This window comes from Salmo trutta, chromosome 26 (assembly GCF_901001165.1).
Source record: "Salmo trutta chromosome 26, fSalTru1.1, whole genome shotgun sequence".
NCBI classification, from domain to species: Eukaryota; Metazoa; Chordata; class Actinopteri; order Salmoniformes; family Salmonidae; genus Salmo; species Salmo trutta.
This window is the reverse complement of record NC_042982.1, coordinates 40,383,799-40,405,867: the sequence shown is the minus strand read 5'-3', so window position 1 is coordinate 40,405,867 and position 22,069 is coordinate 40,383,799. Positions and strand designations below refer to the sequence as shown.

The 22,069-nt window shown below is 42.8% G+C and overlaps 1 protein-coding gene across 1 annotated transcript; it reads right to left on the bottom strand.

Annotated features, from left to right (window-relative positions):
* Positions 1 to 554: 554 nt before the first annotated feature.
* On the bottom strand, positions 555 to 4,412 carry LOC115163777 (extracellular calcium-sensing receptor-like). The gene is made up of 10 exons (XM_029715941.1): positions 4,357 to 4,412; positions 3,973 to 4,261; positions 3,618 to 3,704; positions 3,386 to 3,493; positions 3,098 to 3,280; positions 2,639 to 3,019; positions 2,195 to 2,425; positions 1,656 to 1,779; positions 1,088 to 1,560; positions 555 to 998 (listed from the first exon to the last, which is right to left on the bottom strand). The coding sequence occupies exons 1-10, from the start codon at positions 4,410 to 4,412 to the stop codon at positions 555 to 557; spliced, it is 2,376 nt and encodes a 791-aa protein (XP_029571801.1).
* Positions 4,413 to 22,069: the final 17,657 nt, after the last annotated feature.

Here is a 22,069-nt window from a genome sequence, read left to right as displayed (position 1 = left end):
TTTGTTGGGAGGCCCCCCCACCTTATGAGACAATTATTTTTTTTTCGACAGCAGAGAAAAAGTTTTATATATCTACACAGTTTGCCATTGGGCGTAGAGAAATTGCTGCAGTTTTAAAGCAAGTTTGTTGCAATTCTACACATTTTCCCATGTGGCAGAGAGAAGATTTTGCAATTTTACAGCTATTTTCCTGCAATTTCACAAATTTTGCCATAAGTTGCAGAGAAGTGTTTGCGGTTTTCAATTTGATATCTGAATGATAGTGGTAATTTGACCATGATTACTACAATTTTAGTAATGTTAGCTGACATGGACTAATTGAGAGACTGTCAGTAAACACAACAACAGTAAAATGCTGACGCAGAACCACATTTCTAAATTTCACCTTGTGTATTCTACTATTCTTAATATTCAACATTAAGTTGATAACCTGACCGAGTTCCTAAAAAAACCCAAATTGATCAGTTTTGTAAATTGATCGCGGGCCTACAAAAGGGGGGGCGGGCCGTCAGTTGCCCGGTCCCTGATATAAATGATAGACGCTGTAAGATCCACTAGAATGTCTTGTCAGCTGCAGACTTGGCCATGAGGTGTTTCCTGTTGTTCTTCTCAGGCTTCAGCAGAATTATGTAACATTTGGGCAGGAAGAGGCAGGTCAGCAGGCCGAAACTGGAGCCCAGGATGGCGAACACCTCCGTGGCCGTGGAGTACTTCCCAGGAGAGCTGACATAGGCAGGGATGAAGGAGATCCACACAGCACAGAATATCAGCATGCTGAAGGTGATGAACTTGGCCTCGTTGAAGTTGTCTGGGAGTTTCCTGGCCAGGAAGGCTAAGAGGAGACAGAGGGAGGCCAGCAGGCCGATGTAGCCGAGCACCAGGCAGAAGCCCAGAGTTGAGCCCTCATCACATAGGAGGATGACACAGGCACTCTCACGTGTCATCAGTCTGCGTGGGCTGGGAGGGGAAACAGCCAGCCACACAGCACAGATCACCACCTGGAGGAGGAAAATAATTGTCATGTTGATACGTAACAGTCCAACAAGGGTGCATGATACGAAGAGAACAGCTGGGTCAATGTTCCTACCTGGACCAGAGTACAGAGTGAGATGAAGGCTCTCTGCTGTGGAGGACCAAACCATTTCATGACATTACTGGCTGGAAGTGTAGCCCTGAAGGCCATCAACACCACTATTGTTTTCCCCAGAACACAAGAGATGCAGAGGACGAAGGTGATCCCAAACGCTGTGTGACGCAGCATACAGGACCACTCAGAGGGCCGGCCAATGAAAGTAAGAGAACACAGAAAACACAGAGTCAAGGAGAAGAGCATCAGGAAGCTCAGCTCAGAGTTGTTGGCCCTGACGATGGGGGTGGCGTGGTGACAGGCGAATATGAGGACAACTGTGGCAGTGCAGAAGGACCCCAGGAGGGCCACGGAGAGCAGAGCGATACCCATTGTGTCACTGTAGGACAGGAAGTCAACCAGCTTGGGGATGCAGGCTGTACACTCCTCATTGGACCAGAACTCAGGTAGGCATCGAACACATTCTGTAGCATCTGGGGAACATGGAGAAGACAAGACATATTTCTCTAGTGAGGCTGGGTTATGACAACACACTCTCACATCCATACAGGCTGTAGACTGGCCTCACCTGTCTGATTGCTAATCTCTCCTGCTGTACAGACCACACAGTCAAAGCAGCAGATCGGGAGGTGAGGCCTGATGGCCCTCCGAGTGCCTGGTGGACAGCTGCTACTGCATACTGACAGAGGGACCTAGGGGGGAGGAAGATCACACACTACTTCAGTGAGAATTAAACATGAATGCACAGGAACACACACGAGAGCAAAAGAGATACAAAAATAAATACAAATAAAACTTAATTAATGTATTATATGACCATATTCTATGACCATGAAATTCAAAAGAACACATCTGAAAAGGAAAACTAAACTGCTAAATGCAATTTCTTACAACAACAACAAAACGATGAACAGACATCGTAGATGGATGCAGTTTAATGAAATGAATATTCTCTGTTGCATCCATCTCCTCCAGCTACTCTTTGCCTTACCATTTTCGAAGAAATTAAATCATATTTTTCCAAAGAAATCTAACTAGGACAGCTTTTTTTTTAAAGAATATTAAGAGATTAAAATGTAAAAGTTCAGACATTTATGAGAGCCTTACTGTTGTCTGGTTTCCATTCCAGATGATGTCCGTTTTCTGGATGTATAGTTTCTTCCTGCCCAGGCTGGTAGTCTCGTCAAACCTCCCCACTGTGACAAACTTCACCTGACCGTCTGCCTCTAACTGCCAGTTCACCAGGTCATACACAGCCACTGGGTCCCCGTTCACATCAAACTTAGTCTCATCACCAAACGAGTTAGAGAACTCCACCTGCTTCAGGTAGTGCAGGAGCTGAGGAGAGAAAGACAATCGGGCATACATTCAGAATGTTTCAAATGTAACCATTTGTCTTGTTTAAAACCATTTTTAAAAGTAACTACTTTTCTTACTTAAAACTATATATGAAAGTTAAAGAAAATGTTTTGTCTAAAACGGTATTTAAAAGTAACTATTTTTCTTGTTTAAAACATCAGTACATTTATCTGACCAGTACCAGTCCAGTACCTGCCATGGCTGTACACTGTCAGTATTTGGGCAGGCATGCAGAGAGAAAGGTCCTCTTCCTGTCTCACAGCTCCTCATAGCATGCAGTGCGTGGGCAATGGCGTACACAGCCTTGTACACATTATAGGATATCCTCAACTGAGACACGTCAGAGTAGATGTTCCTGACACTGCCCAGGTCCTCAGACCCAGAGCACAGAGGTTTACCCCTCTGACTATCTCCACCCCCATCACCCTGCAGGCTACACCTAAACACCTCCTCCCAGAAAGGGCGTAGGAACGGGTCCTTGGAGGCGTCTGAGCCTGAGGGGTGCAGACGCAGCAGGAACTCCTGTAGTCCAGGGATGTGCACAGCTCGGCGGATGGCAAAGCCCATAGAGCCCTGGAGGATAGGGAGGAAGCGGGGAGGGGTGGAGAGAACAGAGGCTGTACTCCAGGCTTCACTGGCCAGCCACTGCACCCCTGTCAGACCCTGCCGCAGGGCCTCATCAAACAAAGCTCCAGCATCCTGCTCCAGGGCAAACACCAGAACCACCCCAGCCCCTGAGGACCGAATACGGGCAACGATGGAGGCCATGGCCCCCTCCGCGTGGTTTTTGGGGATGATTTCATGGAGGGCCACGCAGGCACCGAGCTTCTGCACCTATAATGGTATACTATGGTCATTTAGCAGACACTTTAAGCCATAACACATTCACATTGTGTATTTATCCACACAGGAGAAAATTATACAGTATATCCCACAAACCTTCTCAGAAAATATTTGGGCTCCCCCACGACCATATGCATCGTCCCCGGCAACCACACCCACCCATTTCCAGCTGAAGTGCTGGACGAGCTGCACCAGAGCATCCACCTGGAATCAAACACGGATTAACCTTTTCCCAACACTCAATTGCTACTAGAGTAGAGATTCGATAGGAATTAGATTAGAGAGAGAAAGTGGATAAGTTAGAGAGTTACATGGAATGAGAAGTCACCTGGAAGAAGTCACTGGGCATGGTCCTGAGGAAGGCTGGGAACTCTGCCTTGTTACTGAGACATGCACAGCTAGAGAAATAACTGACCTGAGAGAGAGAGACAGAGAGAGAGAGAGAGAGAGAGAGAGAGAGAGAGAGAGACAGGGAGAGAGGGAGAGAGAAAGAGAGAGACAAGGAGAGAGGGAGAGAGAGAGGGAGAGAGAGAGACAGGGAGAGAGGGAGAGATGGAGAGAGAGAGAGACAGGGAGAGAGAGAGAAAAAAAGTAACTCTTCAGCCAATGTACTTCTCTTAGTAACACCCTTAAACTGTGAAGAGTAGTATATACTGTTCATTGTAAGTGGTCAGTCTGCCTACCTGAGGTACTCTGAAGACTCCCAGGAAGCGAGCCACCACCAGAGACTGAGTGGAGCCTCCATCCCCGATGACCACCGGAACCAGGCCATGACAGGATCCCCCCTCCACCTCTCCCTCCCCTTCTCCCCCCATCAGTTCCACAGAAGCCCTCAGGGCGTGGTAAGGAGTACTGCACGAATCATATATCTTATATCCCAGAGTGAAGTTGGGGAGCAGATGATCATCTCTGTTGATCTCCTCGATGGCAAACATCATGGTCTGCATCCAGCGGAATGTCCGGAAGTTAAACCTGCGTGGGAGAGGAGAGGACAGAGGTATGAGTCTCTTACACTGAATCCTTTTATGGTGACGGCCATAGTCTGGAGAATTAACTCAGACCCTCACCCGGTGCAGCGTGTGGGGGCTGGCTTGGAGGTGAAGGAGAGGTCAGGCTGCAGCATCATATCATGGAGGGAGAAGAGGCCCCCCAGCATCACATCCCCCTCCCTCTGTAGCACAGGCAGGGCAGAGGGACCCGCCATCAGTCTACACTGATGAGGCTTGGACTGAGGCTGGGAGGACATTAGACAGAAGAACTCCAAGCACAGCGCTGTCACACAAAGGAACCCTGATCTCTTCATTGTCTCAGCACTGCCACCATTTGCTCACATAAGTCAAAAATCTATATACCAGTTTATAACTTGTACATCCAACAAAGTCACACCAAGACTTTGACAGTTCCTACTGTACTACAATCCATAAGGAGACATATAATCAAGCCATGCAGTAAAGAGAGTTGTTAACTCACTACAACAGCCTGTGTTCCCATGAAGAGAGATTCCTCCAGTTTTAGAAAACACACCCTACTAAACCGTAACATATTGCATATCCTCATAAAGTCCTAGAATACACCTGCCCAACTGCCAAAGAGATACATCCATGCTGAACCCTCACAGACAGTACAGCACACAGACCCACACACATCCTCACCCACTCATTGTGGGGTCACGGCAAGAGCCCTCTTTATATGTTGCCTACCCGACTGCCCCTCCCCTCCTCTCAGATCACCTCCTGTCTGATTGCTCTTATCTCCCCAGGGATACCGGTCAATGGAAAGACGAGAGCATCTGCCAGTTTCACAGCAAGACAGTGAGAATAACAAACAATTGCCATGCACATTGGACCATAATGGAGGGAGACAGGAGACAAACACCATTTACCATTCTGCCTGAGTGAACCAGCTGATCTTACAGCAATGTGAGGAGGCAGAGGCCTCACCTCACCTCCCTGCAGACAGGAACCTGCTATAAGTCTCAGACTTCTAATTTACACACTCCTCAATGAAGAATGTGTGTCTCGGTGGAGTTATGACAAAATAATTATATAACACCGCTGTTGTCATGGCAGAATGGGAGCAAAACAGTAAGTATTGTGGAAAGTCTTCCATGTGATGTACAGTACGTATATGCTCATTAACAGTACCAGTCAAAAGTTTGGACACACCTACTCATTCAAGGGTTTTTCTTTATTTTTACTATTTTCTACATTGTATAATAATAGTGAAGACATCAAAACTATGAAATAACACATATGGAATCATGTAGTAACCAAAAAAGTGTTCAACAAATTCTTCAAAGTAGCCACCCTTTGCCTTGATGACAGTTTTACATACTCTTGGCATTCTCTCAACTAGCTTCATGAGGTAGTCACCTTGAATGCATTTCAATTAACAGGTGTGCCTTGTTATAAGTCAATTTGTGGAATTGATTTCCTTCTTAATGCGTTTGAGCCAATCAGTTGTGTTGTGACAAGGGAAGGGTGGTATACAGAAGATAGCCCTATTTGGTAAAAGACCAAGTCCATATTATTATGCCACTCAAATAAGCAAAGAGAAATGACAGTCCATCATTAGATTAAGACATGAAGGTCAATCAATCCGGAAAATTTCAAGAACCGAAAGTTTCTTCAAGTGATGCCGCAAAAACCATCATGTGCTTTGATGAAACTGGCTCTCATGGGGACTGACACAGGAAAGGAAGACCCAGAGTTACCTCTGCTGCAGAGGATAAGTTCATTAGAGTTACCAGCCTCAGACATCGGCAAATAAATGAACCTCAGAATGCAGCACAAATAAATGCTTCATAGAGTTCAAGTAACAGACACATCTCAACATCAACTGGTCCTGTGTGGCTCAGTTGGTAGAGCATGGTTTTTGCAACGCCAGAGTTGTAGGTTCATTTCCCACAGGGGACCAGTACGGGGGAAAAAAATGTATGAAATGTATGCATTCACTACTGTAAGTTGCTCTGGATAAGAGCGTCTGCTAAATGACTAAAATGTAAAATGTGAATCAGGCCTTCATAATTGAATTGTTACAATGAAACCGCTACTCAAGGACACCAATAATAAGAACATACTTTGTTGGGCCAAGAAACCTGAGCAATGGACATTAGACCAGTGGAAATCTCTCCTTTGGTCTGATGAGTCCAAATTTGACATTTTTGGTTCCAATCGCCGTGTCTTCGTGAGACGCAGAGTAGGTGAATGAATGATCTCCAGATGTGTGGTTCCCACTGTGAAGCATGGAGGAGGAGGTGTGATGGTGTGGGTGTGCTTTGCTGGTGACACTGCCTGTGATTTATTTACATTTCAAGGTACACTTAACCAGCATGGCTACCACAGCATTCTGCAGCGATAAGCCATCCCATCTGGTTTGCACTATCATTTGTTTTTCAACAGGACAATGACCCAAAATACATCTCTAGGCTGCGTAAGGGCTATTTGACCAAGAAGGAGAGTGATGGGGTGCTGCATCATATGGCTTGGCCTCCACAATCACCCAACCTCAACCCAATTGAGATAGCTTGGGATGAGTTGGACTGCAGAGTGAAGGAAAAGCAGCCAACAAGTGCTCAGCATATGTGGGAACTCCTTCAAGACTGTTGGAAAATAATTCCAGGTGACTACCTCATGAAGCTAGTGCCAAGAGCTGTCATCAAGGCAAAGGGTCCTTTGAAACACTTTTTTGGTTACTACATGATTCCATATGTGTTATTTCATAGTTGTGATATCTTCACTGTTCTACAATGTAGAAAATAGTGAAAATAAATAAAAACCCTGGAATGAGTAAGTGTGTCCAAACTTTTGACTGGTACTGTATACAGTGCATTCGGAAAGTATTCAGACCCTTTGACTTTATCCACATGTTGTTACGTTACAGCCTTATTCTAAAATGGATTCAATCATTTTTTCCCCTCATCAATCTACACACAATACCCCATAATGACAATGCAAAAAAATATATATATTTTTTGCAAACGGAAATATTACATTTACATAAGTATTCAGAACCATTACTCAGTACTTTGTTGATGCACCTTTGGCAACGATTACAGCCTTGAGTCTTCTTTGGTATGACGTTACAAGCTTGGCACACCTGTATTTAGGGAGTTTGTCCCATTCTTCTCCGCAGATCCTCTCAAACTCTGTCAGGTTGGATGGGGAGCGTCACTGCACAGCTATTTTCAAGTCTCTCCAGAGATGTTGGATCGGGTTCACGTTTGGGCTCTGGCTGGGCCACTCAAGGACATTCAGAGACTTGTCCCAAAACAACTCCTGCATTGTCTTGGCTGTGTACTTAGGGTCCTTGTCCTGTTGGAAGGTGAACCTTCGCTCAAGTCTGAGGTCCTGAGCGCTCTGGAGCAGGTTTTCATCAAGGAACTCTCTGTACATTACTCCATTCATCTTTGCATTGATCCTGACTAGTCTCCCACAACAAAACATGATGCTGCCACCACCATGCTTCACTGTAGGGAATATTGCATGTTCCTCCAGATGTGACATTTGGTTTTCAGGCAAAAGACTTCAATCTTGGTTTCATCAGACCAGAGAATCTTGTTTCTCATGGTCTGAGTGTCATTTAGGTGCCATTTGGCAAACTCCAAGCGGGCTGTCATGTGTCTTTTACTGAGGCTTCGGTCTGGCCACTCTACCATAAAGGCCTGATTGTTGGAGTGCTGCAGAGATGGTTGTCCTTCTGGAAGGTTCACCCATCTCCACAGAGGAACTCTGGAGCTCTGTCAGAGTGACCATTGGGTTCTTGGTCACCTCCCTGACCAAGGTCCTTCTCCCACAATTGCTCGCTTTAGCCGGGCGGCCAGCTCTAGGAAGAGTCTTGGTGGTTCCAAACTTCTTCCATTTAAGAATTATGGAGGCCATTGTGTTCTCGGGGACCTTCATCGCCTCAGAATTTTTTTGGTACCATTCCCCAGATCTGTGCCTTGACGCAACACTGTCTCTGAGCTCTACGGACAATTCCTTCAACCTCATGGCTTGGTTTTTGCTCTGACATGCACTGTCAACTGTGGGACCTTATATAGACAGGTGTGTGCCTTTCCAAATCATGTCCATTCAATTGAATTTACTACAGGTGGACTCGAATCAAGTTGTGGAAACATCTCAAGGATGATCAATGGAGACAGGATGCACCTGAGCTCAATTTTGAGTCTCATAGCAAAGGGTCTAAATTCTTATGTAAATAAGGTATTCCTTATTTTATTTTTTTATTAGCAAAAATGTCTAAAAACCTGTTTTCGCTTTGTCAATGAGGGGTATTGTGTGTAGATTGATGCAGACATGTTTTATTCAATCCATTTTAGAACAAGGCTGTAACTTATCAAAATGTGGAAAAAGTCAAGGGGTCTGAAAACTTTCCTAATGAGCTGTACTGTACATGTGTAGCTGATTCATTCAGGACACAGTATCGCTCTTTTCCCTTCATGCCAGCTCTGAGTCTCTTAGTGGAGTAAATCATACGTACATAGCATTTAGAGAGTTGGTACAACTTTTAGAATTTTAAATATTGTTCTAATTCTAGATATTCAGTTACATTGCATTGTTTAAATATTCCCCGTGTCATGTTAATGTGCGCTAACATGTCTGCCATAGAATGTTGTAGTGTCATGTAAACGCATCATAATGCAAAAAAACCTCAATGTCTCAACTCTCTAAATAGAAATCTCTGCTGTAAACCTGTGGAGTAATGACTCATTAAGTCCCACTTTGTGTAATAATGTGCTCTGGTGTTGGGGAACAGATCATTAAGACTAGCGCTGCAGGCTATGTGAGACAGAGAGGAGGGCAGAGAGAGAAAGATGTAAACAGATAGAATGAGTGTTATGTCACCTCAGGCTATAGTTTGGCTCCTCTTAACTAATACCCTCCCTTTGTGAGAAAGAGAGGGGAGGATGGAGAGAGAGGGAGGGAGGGAGGGGGAGTGATTGGGAGGTGGAGAGGTGTGTTGTGGCGCTCCAGGTAACAGGTTCCCCTCCTCTCCTCTAATATCTCCCTGAGACTACCTCTGCTTAGTAATTAGGGTCATAACAAGTTGTCCCAGGTTGCACCTCTCTCAGAGGAGGACCTGTTCAGGTGATAATGAAAACAACATGGTGAGAGAGAGAACAACACTGAGAAAGTTACTGTATCACTGAGCTCCTCCAGGGAACAGGCAGGAGGCACAGAGCAGTGATATTTATTAATCAGGCAGTGTACAGATGCGTCAAATACAAGTATATTGGCCCTCTTGCATGATTCACTATTTCTTCTGAAATAAGTTACATTTGAAAAAAAAAATTCTGCTTACACATGCTTTTGTTTGATTTACAACTGTGCAGGACCCCCTTAATTACATATATATATACAATAATAATAACTAAACTGAATTAGAGATGTTTAACTTCAAAGTAGAAAAAATTACTTGGACTAAATTATTCAACATTTTAATTTATTTGGTTGGAGGTAATGATTCTTGTTTACTGTGTAATTTATCTTACATTATGGCAAATTGCAGGTTCCTACAGGGTAAAAATAGCCATTCAACCAGTTTGAAAAGAAAAAACATAACATTATGGTCCATTGGACTCCATTGTAAAGTTAAAGGGTGACAATATAGTAGCATATGTAGGCTATGTCTGAATCCAGGACACTAATAAAAGGTTTGGTAGCTAACTCAGAACTTCGATTGATCAGCTGACATTACTGTTCATGACTTCTGTCATATCATCAATTTAACACTGATATGGACTAGGCATATGAACACATAACAACACCTTGAAAAGATGTCTAACTGGCCTCTTTATATCCTTATCAGACAGCACCAAATATTCTGTAACACCAGCCCGAGAGTCTTTGTAGGAAGTCAAAACAAATGTTCTGTAAACACTAGCCTGGGAGGCTTGTAGGAAGTCATAACAAATATTCTGTAAACACCAGCCTGAGAGGCTTGTATGAAGTCAAAACAAATATTCTGTAAACACCAGCCTGAGAGGCTTGTAGGAAGTCAAAACAAATGTTCTGTAAACACCGGCCCCGAGAGGCCTGTAGGAAGTGAAAACAAATGTCCTGTAAACACCAGCCTGAGAGGCCTGTAGGAAGTGAAAACAAATGTCCTGTAAACACCAGCCTGAGAGGCCTGTAGGAAGTGAAAACAAATGTCCTGTAAACACCAGCCTGGGAGGCTTGTAAGAAGTCAAAACAAATGTTCTGTAAACACCAGCCCTAGAGGCTTGTAGGAAGTGAAAACAAATATTCTATAAACACCAGCCTGAGAGGCTGGTAATAAGTGAAAACAGATGTTATGTAAACACCAGCCTGAGAGGCTTGTAGGAAGTGAAAATAAATGTCCTGTAAACACCAGCCCGAGAGGCTTGTAGGAAGTGAAAACAAATGTCCTGTAAACACCAGCCTGAGAGGCCTGTAGGAAGTGAAAAAAAAAGTCCTGTAAACACCAGCCTGGGAGGCTTGTAAGAAGTCAAAACAAATGTTCTGTAAACACCAGCCCGAGAGGCTTGTAGGAAGTGAAAACAAATATTCTATAAACACCAGCCTGAGAGGCTGGAAATAAGTGAAAACAGATGTTATGTAAACACCAGCCTGAGAGGCTTGTAGGAAGTGAAAAGAAATGTCCTGTAAACACCAGCCCGAGAGGCTTGTAGGAAGTGAAAACAAATGTTATGGAAACACCAGCCTGAGAGGTTTGTAGGAAGTGAAAACAAATGTCCTATAAACACCAGCCTGAGAGGCTGGTAGGAAGTGAAAACAAATATTCTATAAACACCAGCCTGAGAGGCTGGTAGGAAGTGAAAACAGATGTTATGTAAACACCGACCCGAGAGGCCTCTTAGGAAGTGAAAAGAAATGTCCTGTAAACACCAGCCTGGGAGGCTTGTAGGAATGTGAAAACAAAAATAAAGTTACTTTTAGCTGCTACAGAATCCCACAGTATCTAGCGACAGTTCTTTATGGAAATATTCTCAAATCTGCATATATATATTTTTTTAATCCCTCCAGATTTATGTTTCCAGCAAACGTACCTGTTGTGGATAAAAGGCTGTGCTTGATGATGTAGTGCACATAAACATCACTTTTCTGGTTAAGTTCCCACGTACCGAATAAAATACATAAGGTAAATGGTTTCCCATAGCATTTTAACTCTGCCAATGGTTTTGTCACAAAATCTGTTGCAATGGACAGCAAACTTGCCCAATCTGGTTTTGGCCCATGCTCTCTAGACAGGAGTCCGCTGATAAAGTGTGATGAGATATGGATAAGAGCAAAAGCTCCGATCATCATGTCACCAGCTTACAAATAATATCCTACCCTCGATATTTCGCCTATTGGAGATCTGCATGATCACTTTACACTAACCACCATGGGTTGTTCATCATAACTTACTTCATCTGCCTATAAACTTTTCATGCTATTCTGAGTCGTGGTGGTAGGCCTGCAACGTAACGTATCATCGCGTGATCTGATGGTTATTATATCAATACTTGCTCATAAAGATGTTTCCACCGCCATCTCACGCGTAATTAATTTTACTGACAAAAACAAATCCCACCATGTCGATATTTATGAAATTGTAACTGGGATTTCCTGTTTCTTTCAGCCCTGTCATTGCTTTTTTAATGCGTAAGTAAAGTTATCCGCATGAAATGGTTGGATGGAAACCTGGTTAGTCTTCACAGAATGTCATAAGTACAATATAACAGTGAATAATCATTGTGTTGATCACTCTATACTAAATTAAACAGGGATCTTACATTTCCCTATTACAAATGGAAAATGTTTACATTTGTTCTACTCAGTTATTGCAATTGCACTGGGTCCACTGAGAGCACTAGTTGCCCTGTGACAGAGATGGGGTTCTGAGAGATATTCATATATTATATGAAAGGTGAGGCCTGGCAGAAAAAGAGAGAGGGGGGGTGTTCTTTCAGACTGTTGTAACACTGTACGTTCACTTCAGTAAAGTATATAGTATATATACAGCTGTATACCACACGTTAGTTCTTGAGTACAGGTAAACAAACAGCCCCCAACTTATTTTAAGGATGAGCTGTTATTCTTTTTGACATTCAAAATCCCCCCTACCCTTTAATGAAAAGCATGTGGGTGGAGACGCCAACCATAAGATTTTCTCTCCCTGAGCTGCCACGGTTTCAGCTGAGGGCCTCTAAGTGGGAAAAAACACTAACTGTAGCAGACTGGCGAAGGAAAACAATTAGAGAGAGACTTCCCCGGAGAGAGACAAGGAGGGTTGTTGTGAAGTTAGAGAACCGGAAAATCACCTGTGTGCCTCTGCAACACCCCAGCCTTGCCCGGAGCGCTGTTTTAACAAGCCGCGTTAGGCCAGATGTAACGAAGCATGACAAAGACTCGCTGAAGCGGTTAAACGTGGCGCTTAGGGATGGGCACCGGTGAGGACACCTTGCCCCAGACCTGCCAATTTACAGTAAACCCAGGGGGTACAGGAGGAACGGAGAGGCCGGGCGGGCAGGCGAGGGCAGGTAGGTGTTTCATACACAGGTGATGACATCAGGGCCGGGGGCGATGAATTGAGGGTTCACCAGGTGTGGCGCAGAACCATAATCAGTCTCCAGGTCTGGCAGAGTAATGGGGGAAGTGATTAGGAGATGCTTTAGGAGATGCAACAAGCTGGCAAGAGGCATTCAGAGAGGTAACTGTTGCTCTATTCAATGATCAACACACTTATTAGCTATGGGCTGGAGCAGACCTATTGTATTTATACAATAAACAATGTTCTATGTGCTATAGAAATGGAGAGATGAAGTAACATTTTCTGAAGACATTGAAATATTCACATCCTTACATGTTGCATGTTAATAGAACAATACTGTGAGGATGACAGTCGGATGTGTAACAATAGATCACAATGACTGTGCTAGGCTGATGTACAGATGGGCCCGTGTAACAGATAGGGTCTTTCCAGGAACCAGGTCATCAATATGGGCTGAGGTAGCCTGCTGTATGAGCACATATCTCAAAGTTTAAAATAAATCTACCATTGACATCACTACACGATTTACTCACACATTGTTGTAGTTCGGAATTGACCCTCTCTATCTTAAAAGGCCAATCTGCAGGTGACACAATAGCAAAGTGCCTACACCGCCACTGTTTAGGTAAAAAGCTGAGGGATAGGCCTGGAGAAGTGTAACCACTCTCAGATTAATAGACAGAGAGATGGGGGCAAAGACTGACCATCCATGATATTAAAAAGATAGTTTTAACCATGTTGTGAGGCTATACAGTGATTCTTTACATTTACATTGTTTACAAATATTGGAGTAAAACAAGTTCATATTTTTTTCAGATGTGATAAGACTATATTCTTCAAGAATCAATTGGAATAAATCATTACTTTATCACTCCTAAAATGGATGTAGCAATTGTAGATTTCCCCTAACCTTTTACTGCCGTGGGTTAAATCAGGGTCACAAAAGTCTACCCCTCACACACATGGTTATGGGCTTCAAGAAAATACACCTGCACCATACCAGATATAGAGTTGAAATGTATTACATTTTGAGTTTGCATACCATTTTTACACTTTATATACATCACGGAAGACTGAAATATAACACAACTGTTTGACATAGAAAAAACGAACTTCTGCAGTTTTTGTTTTTATAATAATCTTTATTAATTATGGAATTATGAAAAATATTAATAATATTCCACCCATGAGGCCACTAGAGGGCGATTGGGTCAGTTGACTGCAGGAAAGGGTTTTAACCGAGACTTGGCAAATAATGTTGAGAATGTTAATGCACCAATGAGAGTCCATCCAGAGTAGACTTAGCTACAATACTGGGAGAACATCATAATTTCTTGTAATAATCAAGTTAATAATGGTGATAAAAAAAAAAATGTATTTCCCACCTTATTAGGAAACTACAACCCCTGCTAAATAACATGCCAGATAGTATAACCTGCAGTCAACGTCAGATTGATAGAGTGGATGCTTCTGCATGTTGTCATTGACTAACAGTGATCTAGAGAGGCTGCTCTCAGTCAACACAGTCAGTGGAGGGAGACAGAGTCCATGATAAGGCCCTCTATGCCTCTCTGTCACACTGATAGTAGTTAACCCCTGTGTCTGGGCAGAGAGGCTCATACTCTGAAACCAACAGCTAACCCCTAGCCCATGCCAGAATGGACATGTGAAAGGATTGGATAGGTTGGGTTTAAGTAATATGGTGGAAACTCCATCTGGCCTGCTGAGGTGTATTTCATGTTGCTTACATTCAATCTTTTTTCCTTTCATAGAGCCTAGGGATAGTGGTAAGATGTCTAAGACTGTCCCATTGTGTAACAGCAATCCAATACTGTCCCATTGTCTTACAACAGTCCAAGACTGTCCCATTGTATTACAACAGTCCAAGACTGTTCCATTGTCTTACAACAGTCCAAGACTGTCCCATTGTCTTAAAGCAGTCCAAGACTGTCCCATTGTATTACAACAGTCCAAGACTGTTCCATTGTCTTACAACAGTCCAAGACTGTTCCATTGTCTTACAACAGTCCAAGACTGTCCCATTGTCTTAAAGCAGTCCAAGACTGTCCCATTGTATTACAACAGTCCAAGACTGTCCCATTGTATTACAACAGTCCAAGACTGTTCCATTGTCTTAAAGCAGTCCAAGACTGTCCCATTGTATTACAACAGTCCAAGACTGTTCCATTGTCTTACAACAGTCCAAGACTCTTCCATTGTCTTACAGCAGTCCAAGACTGTTCCATTGTCTTACAGCAGTCCAAGACTGTGTCATTGATATATCTGTTCACTGTCCCACATGAACCATAATGTAATCAATCCGATAGCTACAGCACCCGATGACACAGGAAGGCCAAAAAGATCATAAAGAACATCAACCACCACTATCATCCAGAAGGTGAGGGCAGTACAGGTGCACCAAAGCTGGGACCGAGAGACTGAAAAACAGAGTCTATCGCAAGGCTATCAGACTGTTAAATAGCCATCACTAGCTGGCTACCACCCGGTTAATCAACCCTGCACCTTAGAGGCTGCTGCCCTATATACATACACATGGAATCACTGGCCACCGTAATAATGGAACACTAGTCACTTTAATAATGTTTACATACTGCTTTACTCATTTCAAATGTATATACTGTATTCTACTGTATTTTAGTCAATGCCACTCTGACATTGCTCATCCTAATATTTATATATTTCTTATTTCCATTATTTTACTTTTAGATGTGTGGGTATTGTTGTAAATTGTTAGATACTACTGCACTGTTGGATCTAGGAACACAAGCATTTTGCTACACTTGCAATAACATCTGCTAAATATGTGTATGTGACCAATACAAATGGATTTGATTTGATTTGATTTGATTTAGCTACATGGTTGAGGATAGCATTCTGGAAAATGTTCATTACTTGAAAAGGTATTGCAACTCAATGTATTGCAACTCTATGTATTGCAACTCTATGTATTACAACTCTATGTACTCCAACTCTATGTATTGCAACTCTATGCATTGCAACTCTATGCATTGCAACTCTATGCATTGCAACTCTATGTATTACAACTCTATGTATTGCAACACAATGTATTACAACTCTATGTATTGCAACTCTATGTTTTACAACTCTATGTATTCAAACTATATGTATTCCAACTCTATGCATTGCATCTCTATGTATTGCAACTCTATGTATTCAAACTCTATGTATTCCAACTCTATGTATTGCATCTCTATGTATTGCAACTCTATGTATTCCAACTCTATGTATTGCAACTCTATGTATTCCACTCTATGTATTCCAACTCTATGTATTCCAACTCTATGTTTTCCATCTCTATGTATTGCATCTCTATGTATTCCAACTCTATGTATTGAAACTCCATGAATTGAAACTCTATGTATTGAAACTTTATGTATTCCAACTCTATGTATTCCAACTCTATGTATTGCAATTATGTGTATTGCAACTCTATGTATTGCAACTCTATGTGAGCCTTACAATGGGCTCAGTGTCATTTAGTAGGGATGCTGAAAGCTCTGTGTTATTTAGCAGGGAGGCTGAAAGCTCCGTGTTATTTAGCAGGGAGGCTGAAAGCTCCGTGTTATTTAGCAGGGAGGCTGAAAGCTCAGTGTCATTTAGTAGGGATGCTGAAAGCTCAGTGTTATTTAGTAGGGAGGCTGAAAGCTCAGTGTAATTTAGTAGGGATGCTGAAAGCTCAGTGTTATTTAGCAGGGAGGCTGAAATCTCTGTGTTATTTAGTAGGGAGGCTGAATGTTTGAAAGTTAGCATTGCATTTGTGACTAGAAAGTGCTGTTTCTCTGTCCAGTCTGTATTGGCCACATAGTGTTGACCACTGTCAATGCCACAATGGTCCAGGAACAGGCCATGACTTCCTCTGATGGAGCCAGGTGGGAGGCAGTGAAGGGGAACTGAGAGTCAAGGGGGAGTTCTGTCAGTAAGTCAGGGGCTTGTCAGAAGGCGACACCTACCTAGGGTCTGAGGGGAACCAGAAGGAACCACGGGGAGGGGGGGGGGGGGGGCAGGCCTCAGGCTCCTCCACCTCAACACGTGTTCTTGAGCTCAGATCTAACTCCCCGGCGGACGGCTCTCAGAAGAGCACTCGCCTGGAAAACGATCTGACAGGCATCTGCACAAACACAAACAACCCAGGTTTTTAATTGAACCTGGCCTAAGAGCCATATCATAAGATCATTAAACAACCACAGGGCTGGAAAAAAACAATTACAACAAATTGAACAGAGCACACTTCAATGCCTCGCTAAATCAGGCACGCTGAATTAACTGGTAATTAAGTGTGACTGTCAAAAGTATTATTTTAATTATTATTTTATCCTTCTCTAGATGATTATGATGGGCCTAAATTGCAAAGGAATGAGGTGATGTGAAGATTAATAATGTAAGTGAATACATCAAATGAAATTACTGCAATCTGCCAAAATTACACAAACATAAACAAACTGTCTACCAGACGTGTACACACATGCAATGACTCACTCACGGATGCAGTGGATCTGTTTGAGAGCATCAAAACTGTGATGTATCATGGGTAAATTGTGACTGCCTGCCTGATCTACAAATACTATTCAATAGTTATTTATGATGCAAGTTGATTCGTCTTCAATGCCAAACGACCATTATTATTGCATGGATTACCTCGTAAATGGATCATGTGCCTTTGAAGGCCTACCGGTCAATTCACAATGTATTGTAGTCCTACACTTTGACTTATGTATGGATTAAGCGCATGTTATACAGTGTGGGAAAAAAGTATTTGATCCCCTGCTGGTTTTGTACGTTTGCCCACTTACAAAGAAATGATCAGTCTATAATTTTAATAGTAGGTTTATTTGAACAGTGAGAGACAGAATAACAACAACAAAAAATCCAGTGACGCATGTCAAAAATGTTATAAAATGATTTGCATTTTAATGAGGGAAATAAGTATTTGACCCCTCCGCAAAACATGACTTAGTACTTGGTGGCAAAACCCTTGTTGGCAATCACAGAGGTCAGACGTTTCTTGTAGTTGGCCACCAGGTTTGCACACATCTCAGGAGGGATTTTGTCCCACTCCTCTTTGCAGAGCTTCTCCAAGTCATTAAGGTTTCGAGGCTGACGTTTGGCAACTCGAACCTTCAGCTCCCTCCACAGATTTTCTATGGGATTAAGGTCTGGAGACTGGCTAGGCCACTCCAGGACCTTATTGTGCTTCTTCTTGAGCCACTCCTTTCATGCCTTGGCCGTGTGTTTTGGGTCATTGTCATGCTGGAATACCCATCCACGACCCATTTTCAATGCCCTGGCTGAGGGAAGAAGGTTCTCACCCAAGATTTGACGGTACATGGCCCCGTCCATTGTCCCTTTGATGCGGTGAAGTTATCCTGTCCCCTTAGCAGAAAAACACCCCAAAACTCCATGTTTGACATTGGGGATGGTGTTCTTGGGGTCATAAGCAGCATTCCTCCTCCTCCAAACACGGCGAGTTGAGTTGATGTCAAAGAGCTACATTTTGGTCTCATCTGACCACAACACTTTCACCAGTTGTCCTCTGAGTCATTCAGATGTTCATTGGCAAACTTCAGACGGGCATGTATATGTATTCTTGAGCAGGGGGACCTTGCTGGCGCTGCAGGATTTCAGTCCTTCACGGCGTAGTGTGTTACCAATTGTTTTCTTGGTGACTATGGTCCCAGCTGCCTTGAGATAATTGACAAGATCCTCCCGTGTAGTTCTGGGCTGATTCCTCACCGTTCTCATGATCATTGCAACTCCACGGGGTGAGACCTTGCATGGAGCCCCAGGCCGAGGGATATTGACAGTTCTTTTGTGTTTCTTCCATTTGCGAATAATCGCACCAAATGTTGTCACCTTCTCACCAAGCTGCTTGGCGATGGTCTTGTAGCCCATTCCAGCCTTGTGTAGGTCTACATTCTTGTCCCTGACATCCTTGGAGAGCTCTTTGGTCTTGCCCATGGTGGAGAGTTTGGAATCTGATTGATTGATTGCTTCTGTGGACAGGTGTCTTTTTTACAGGTAACAAGCTGCGGTTAGGAGCACTCCCTTTAAGAGTGTGCTTCTAATCTCAGCTTGTTACCTGCATAAAAGACACCTGGGAGCCAGAAATCTTTCTGATTGAGAGGGGGTCAAATACTTATTTCCCTCATTAAAATGCAAATCAATTTATAACATTTTTGACATGGGTTTTCTGGATATTTTTGTTGTTATTCTGTCTCGCGCTGTTCAAATAAACCTACTATTAAAATTATAGACTGATCATTACTTTGTAAGTGGGCAAACGTACAAAATCAGCAGGGGATCAAATACTTTTTTCCCCCACTGTACATACAAGAACGGGGGAGTTACCACAGCATAGGGAAGAACAGAAATCGTTCCACAGTCTCTGTGACATACACAAACACACGCATACTCACTCCAACATGGTTGAGGATTGAGGAGAAATGTGCTACTTCTCTTCTCGTCTTTAAGAATCATTTGTGTGTTGAAAATGCCTAACCACTTGTACAAACTATTTTCATAGACTTCAAACAAACGGACATACCCCACCAGACACGCCACTGTGGGTTTCTTCAAAGTACACAAAACCAAAAACAGTTGTGTAAAGAGCCATGTCATCAGAGGTTACTCAAGCAAAAAGCAAGTTTAGCTTATCAAAAAAATATAAAAAATGATTATATTATTATAAACTGGGTGGTTCGAACCCTGAATGCTGATTGGCTGACAGCAGTGGTATATCAGACCACCTAACACAGGTATGACAAAACCTTTATTTTTACTGCTCTAATTATGTTGGTAACCAGTTTATAATAGCAATAAGGCACCTCAGGGGGTTGTGGTATATGGCCAATATACCACGGCTAAGGGCTGTATCCAGAACAGCCCTTTTCCGTGGTATATTGGCCATATACCACACCCCCTCGGAACTTATTGCTTAAATATATCACAGCCCCTCTTTCTAAAGATCTAATTTAACAGTACTGTATACAAGAATATGAATATGTACTGTACTGTTTATAAGAATATCAACTGTACTGTATATAGGAATATGAATATGTACTGTACATAAGAATATGAATATGTACTGTACTGTATATAAGAATATCAACTGTACTGTATATAGGAATATGAATATGTACTGTACATAAGAATATGAATGTGTACTGTACCGTATATAAGAATATGAACTGAACTGTATATAGGAATAGGAATATGTACTCTACATAAGAATATGAATGTGTACTGTACTGTGTATAAGAATAGGAACTATACTGTATTAAGGAATAGGAATATGTACTCTACATAAGAATATGAATGTGTACTGTACTGTGTATAAGAATAGGAACTATACTGTATTAAGGAATAGGAATATGTACTGTATATACGAATATGAATGTGTACTGTACATAGGAATATGAATATGTACTGTACTGTATATAATAATATTAATGTGTACGGACTATAGGAATATGAACATGTACTGTATATAATAATATGAATGTGTACTGTACATAAGAATTTTAATATGTACTGTACTGTTTATAAGAATATGAATATGTACTGTACTGTATATAAGAATATGACAATGTACTGTACTGTATATAAGAATATGAATATGTACTGTACTGTATATAAGAATATGAATATGTACTGTACTGTATATAAGAATATGAATATGTACTGTACTGTATATGTGAATAGTGTGTGAACTGTATTCTGTTGTCTCTTGGTGTCTTTCCTTTATATAACTCTTATTTTATATTTACGTTCAATTTAATGTCTTATCTCATGTTGTTCTTGTCTAGTACTATTGTGTACTTTGTCATGTATTTGTTTGTTTTATGTGAAACCCAGGAAGAGGATCTGCCACATGTGCAGTAGCTAATGGAGATCATACTAAACTTAACTCCTGAGCAGCACATTAGTGCATAAAGCATTCTAATCAGGAATCTCACTCAGTAATCGTTAACGAGGACACGATCTCAGCAGTCACAGGTATAGACAAATGTTACTGAAATACAGCCCCTGAACTTCACACCAAATTTGACAGCAAAACAAAATGTATGGCCCAAAGCCATCTAACATCACAGTTATTCAACCATCAGCTCTGACAATCAGCTTTGAGACTCTGACCTGGCCCATCCCGAGCCTCAGGGCCCAAGGTCCCATGAGCCCTGACCCCACACTCTAGGCCTAAGGTAAACCACCCACTCAGCTCCACAGCGGACACCACAGACTCTAGGCCTAGGACAGACCACACACTCAGCTCCACAGCTCCAACCACTCAGCTCCACAGCTGACCCTACCCTATTGTCACTAGATGCATCTCCTTGCCTTATCCTTTCCCTCTTTAACGTCTTTCATTCATCGGTCCGGTGTTTTTTTAATCAGTGCCGATGAAAGAGGAGTAGACGAGGAGACATGGTCATGTCAGAGTATTGAGATGTATTAAATCCGCCCTGAAGCCCTGGAGCTCTACGACACAGCTGATGCCCTGGAGCTCTACGATACAGCTGAAGCCCTGGAGCACTACGATACAGCTGAAGTCCTGGAGCTCTACCACACAGCTGAAGCCCTGGAGCTCTACCACACAGCTGAAGCCCTGGATCTTTACCACACAGCTGAAGCCTTGGAGCTCTACCACACAGCTGAAGCCCTGGATCTTTACCACACAGCTGAAGCCCTGGATCTTTATCACACAGCTGAAGCCCTGGAGCTCTACCGCACAGCTGAAGTCCTGGAGCTCCACCACACAGCTGAAGCCCTGGAGCTCTACCACACAGCTGAAGCCCTGGAGCTTCACCACACAGCACCACACAGCTGAAGCCCTGGAGCTCTACCGCAGAGTTATGGCCAAACTGGGAAGGAGGACATTCCCCTTCAATATGCTATTGACCTACAGCAGAGTGTAATTGAATGTAATAGACAGTACCCCCGTCCCCCCGTCCCCCCACCCCCAGAATATTGATGATCACTGATGATGTCCCCCATGGACTAAAAAGCCATCCTGATTTTAAAGCAGCACAGTGATTATAAATTCTTTCAATATAAGCAATAATTTCCACAGTCCCATCACGCCTGTCTCTGATTGGATAACTCTAGTCCACCAAACCCTGCAGCTGATTCACCACTCCAGAACGTGTTTCCACTGCTCCAGTCCAATGGAGGTGAGCTTTACACCACTCCAGAACGTGTTTCCACTGCTCCAGTCCATTGGAGGTG

Excerpts from the sequence above, each read along its gene's own strand:
- LOC115163777 (XM_029715941.1), bottom strand. The coding sequence starts at position 4,412 with ATGCTGCAGCCTGACCTCTCCTTCACCTCCAAGCCAGCCCCCACACGC. Across the intron at positions 1,780-2,194 it reads GGAATGGAAACCAGACAACA|GTCCCTCTGTCAGTATGCAG; the intron begins GTAAGGCTCTCA and ends CCTCCCCCCTAG. Across the intron at positions 1,561-1,655 it reads AGAGATTAGCAATCAGACAG|ATGCTACAGAATGTGTTCGA; the intron begins GTGAGGCCAGTC and ends CATGTTCCCCAG.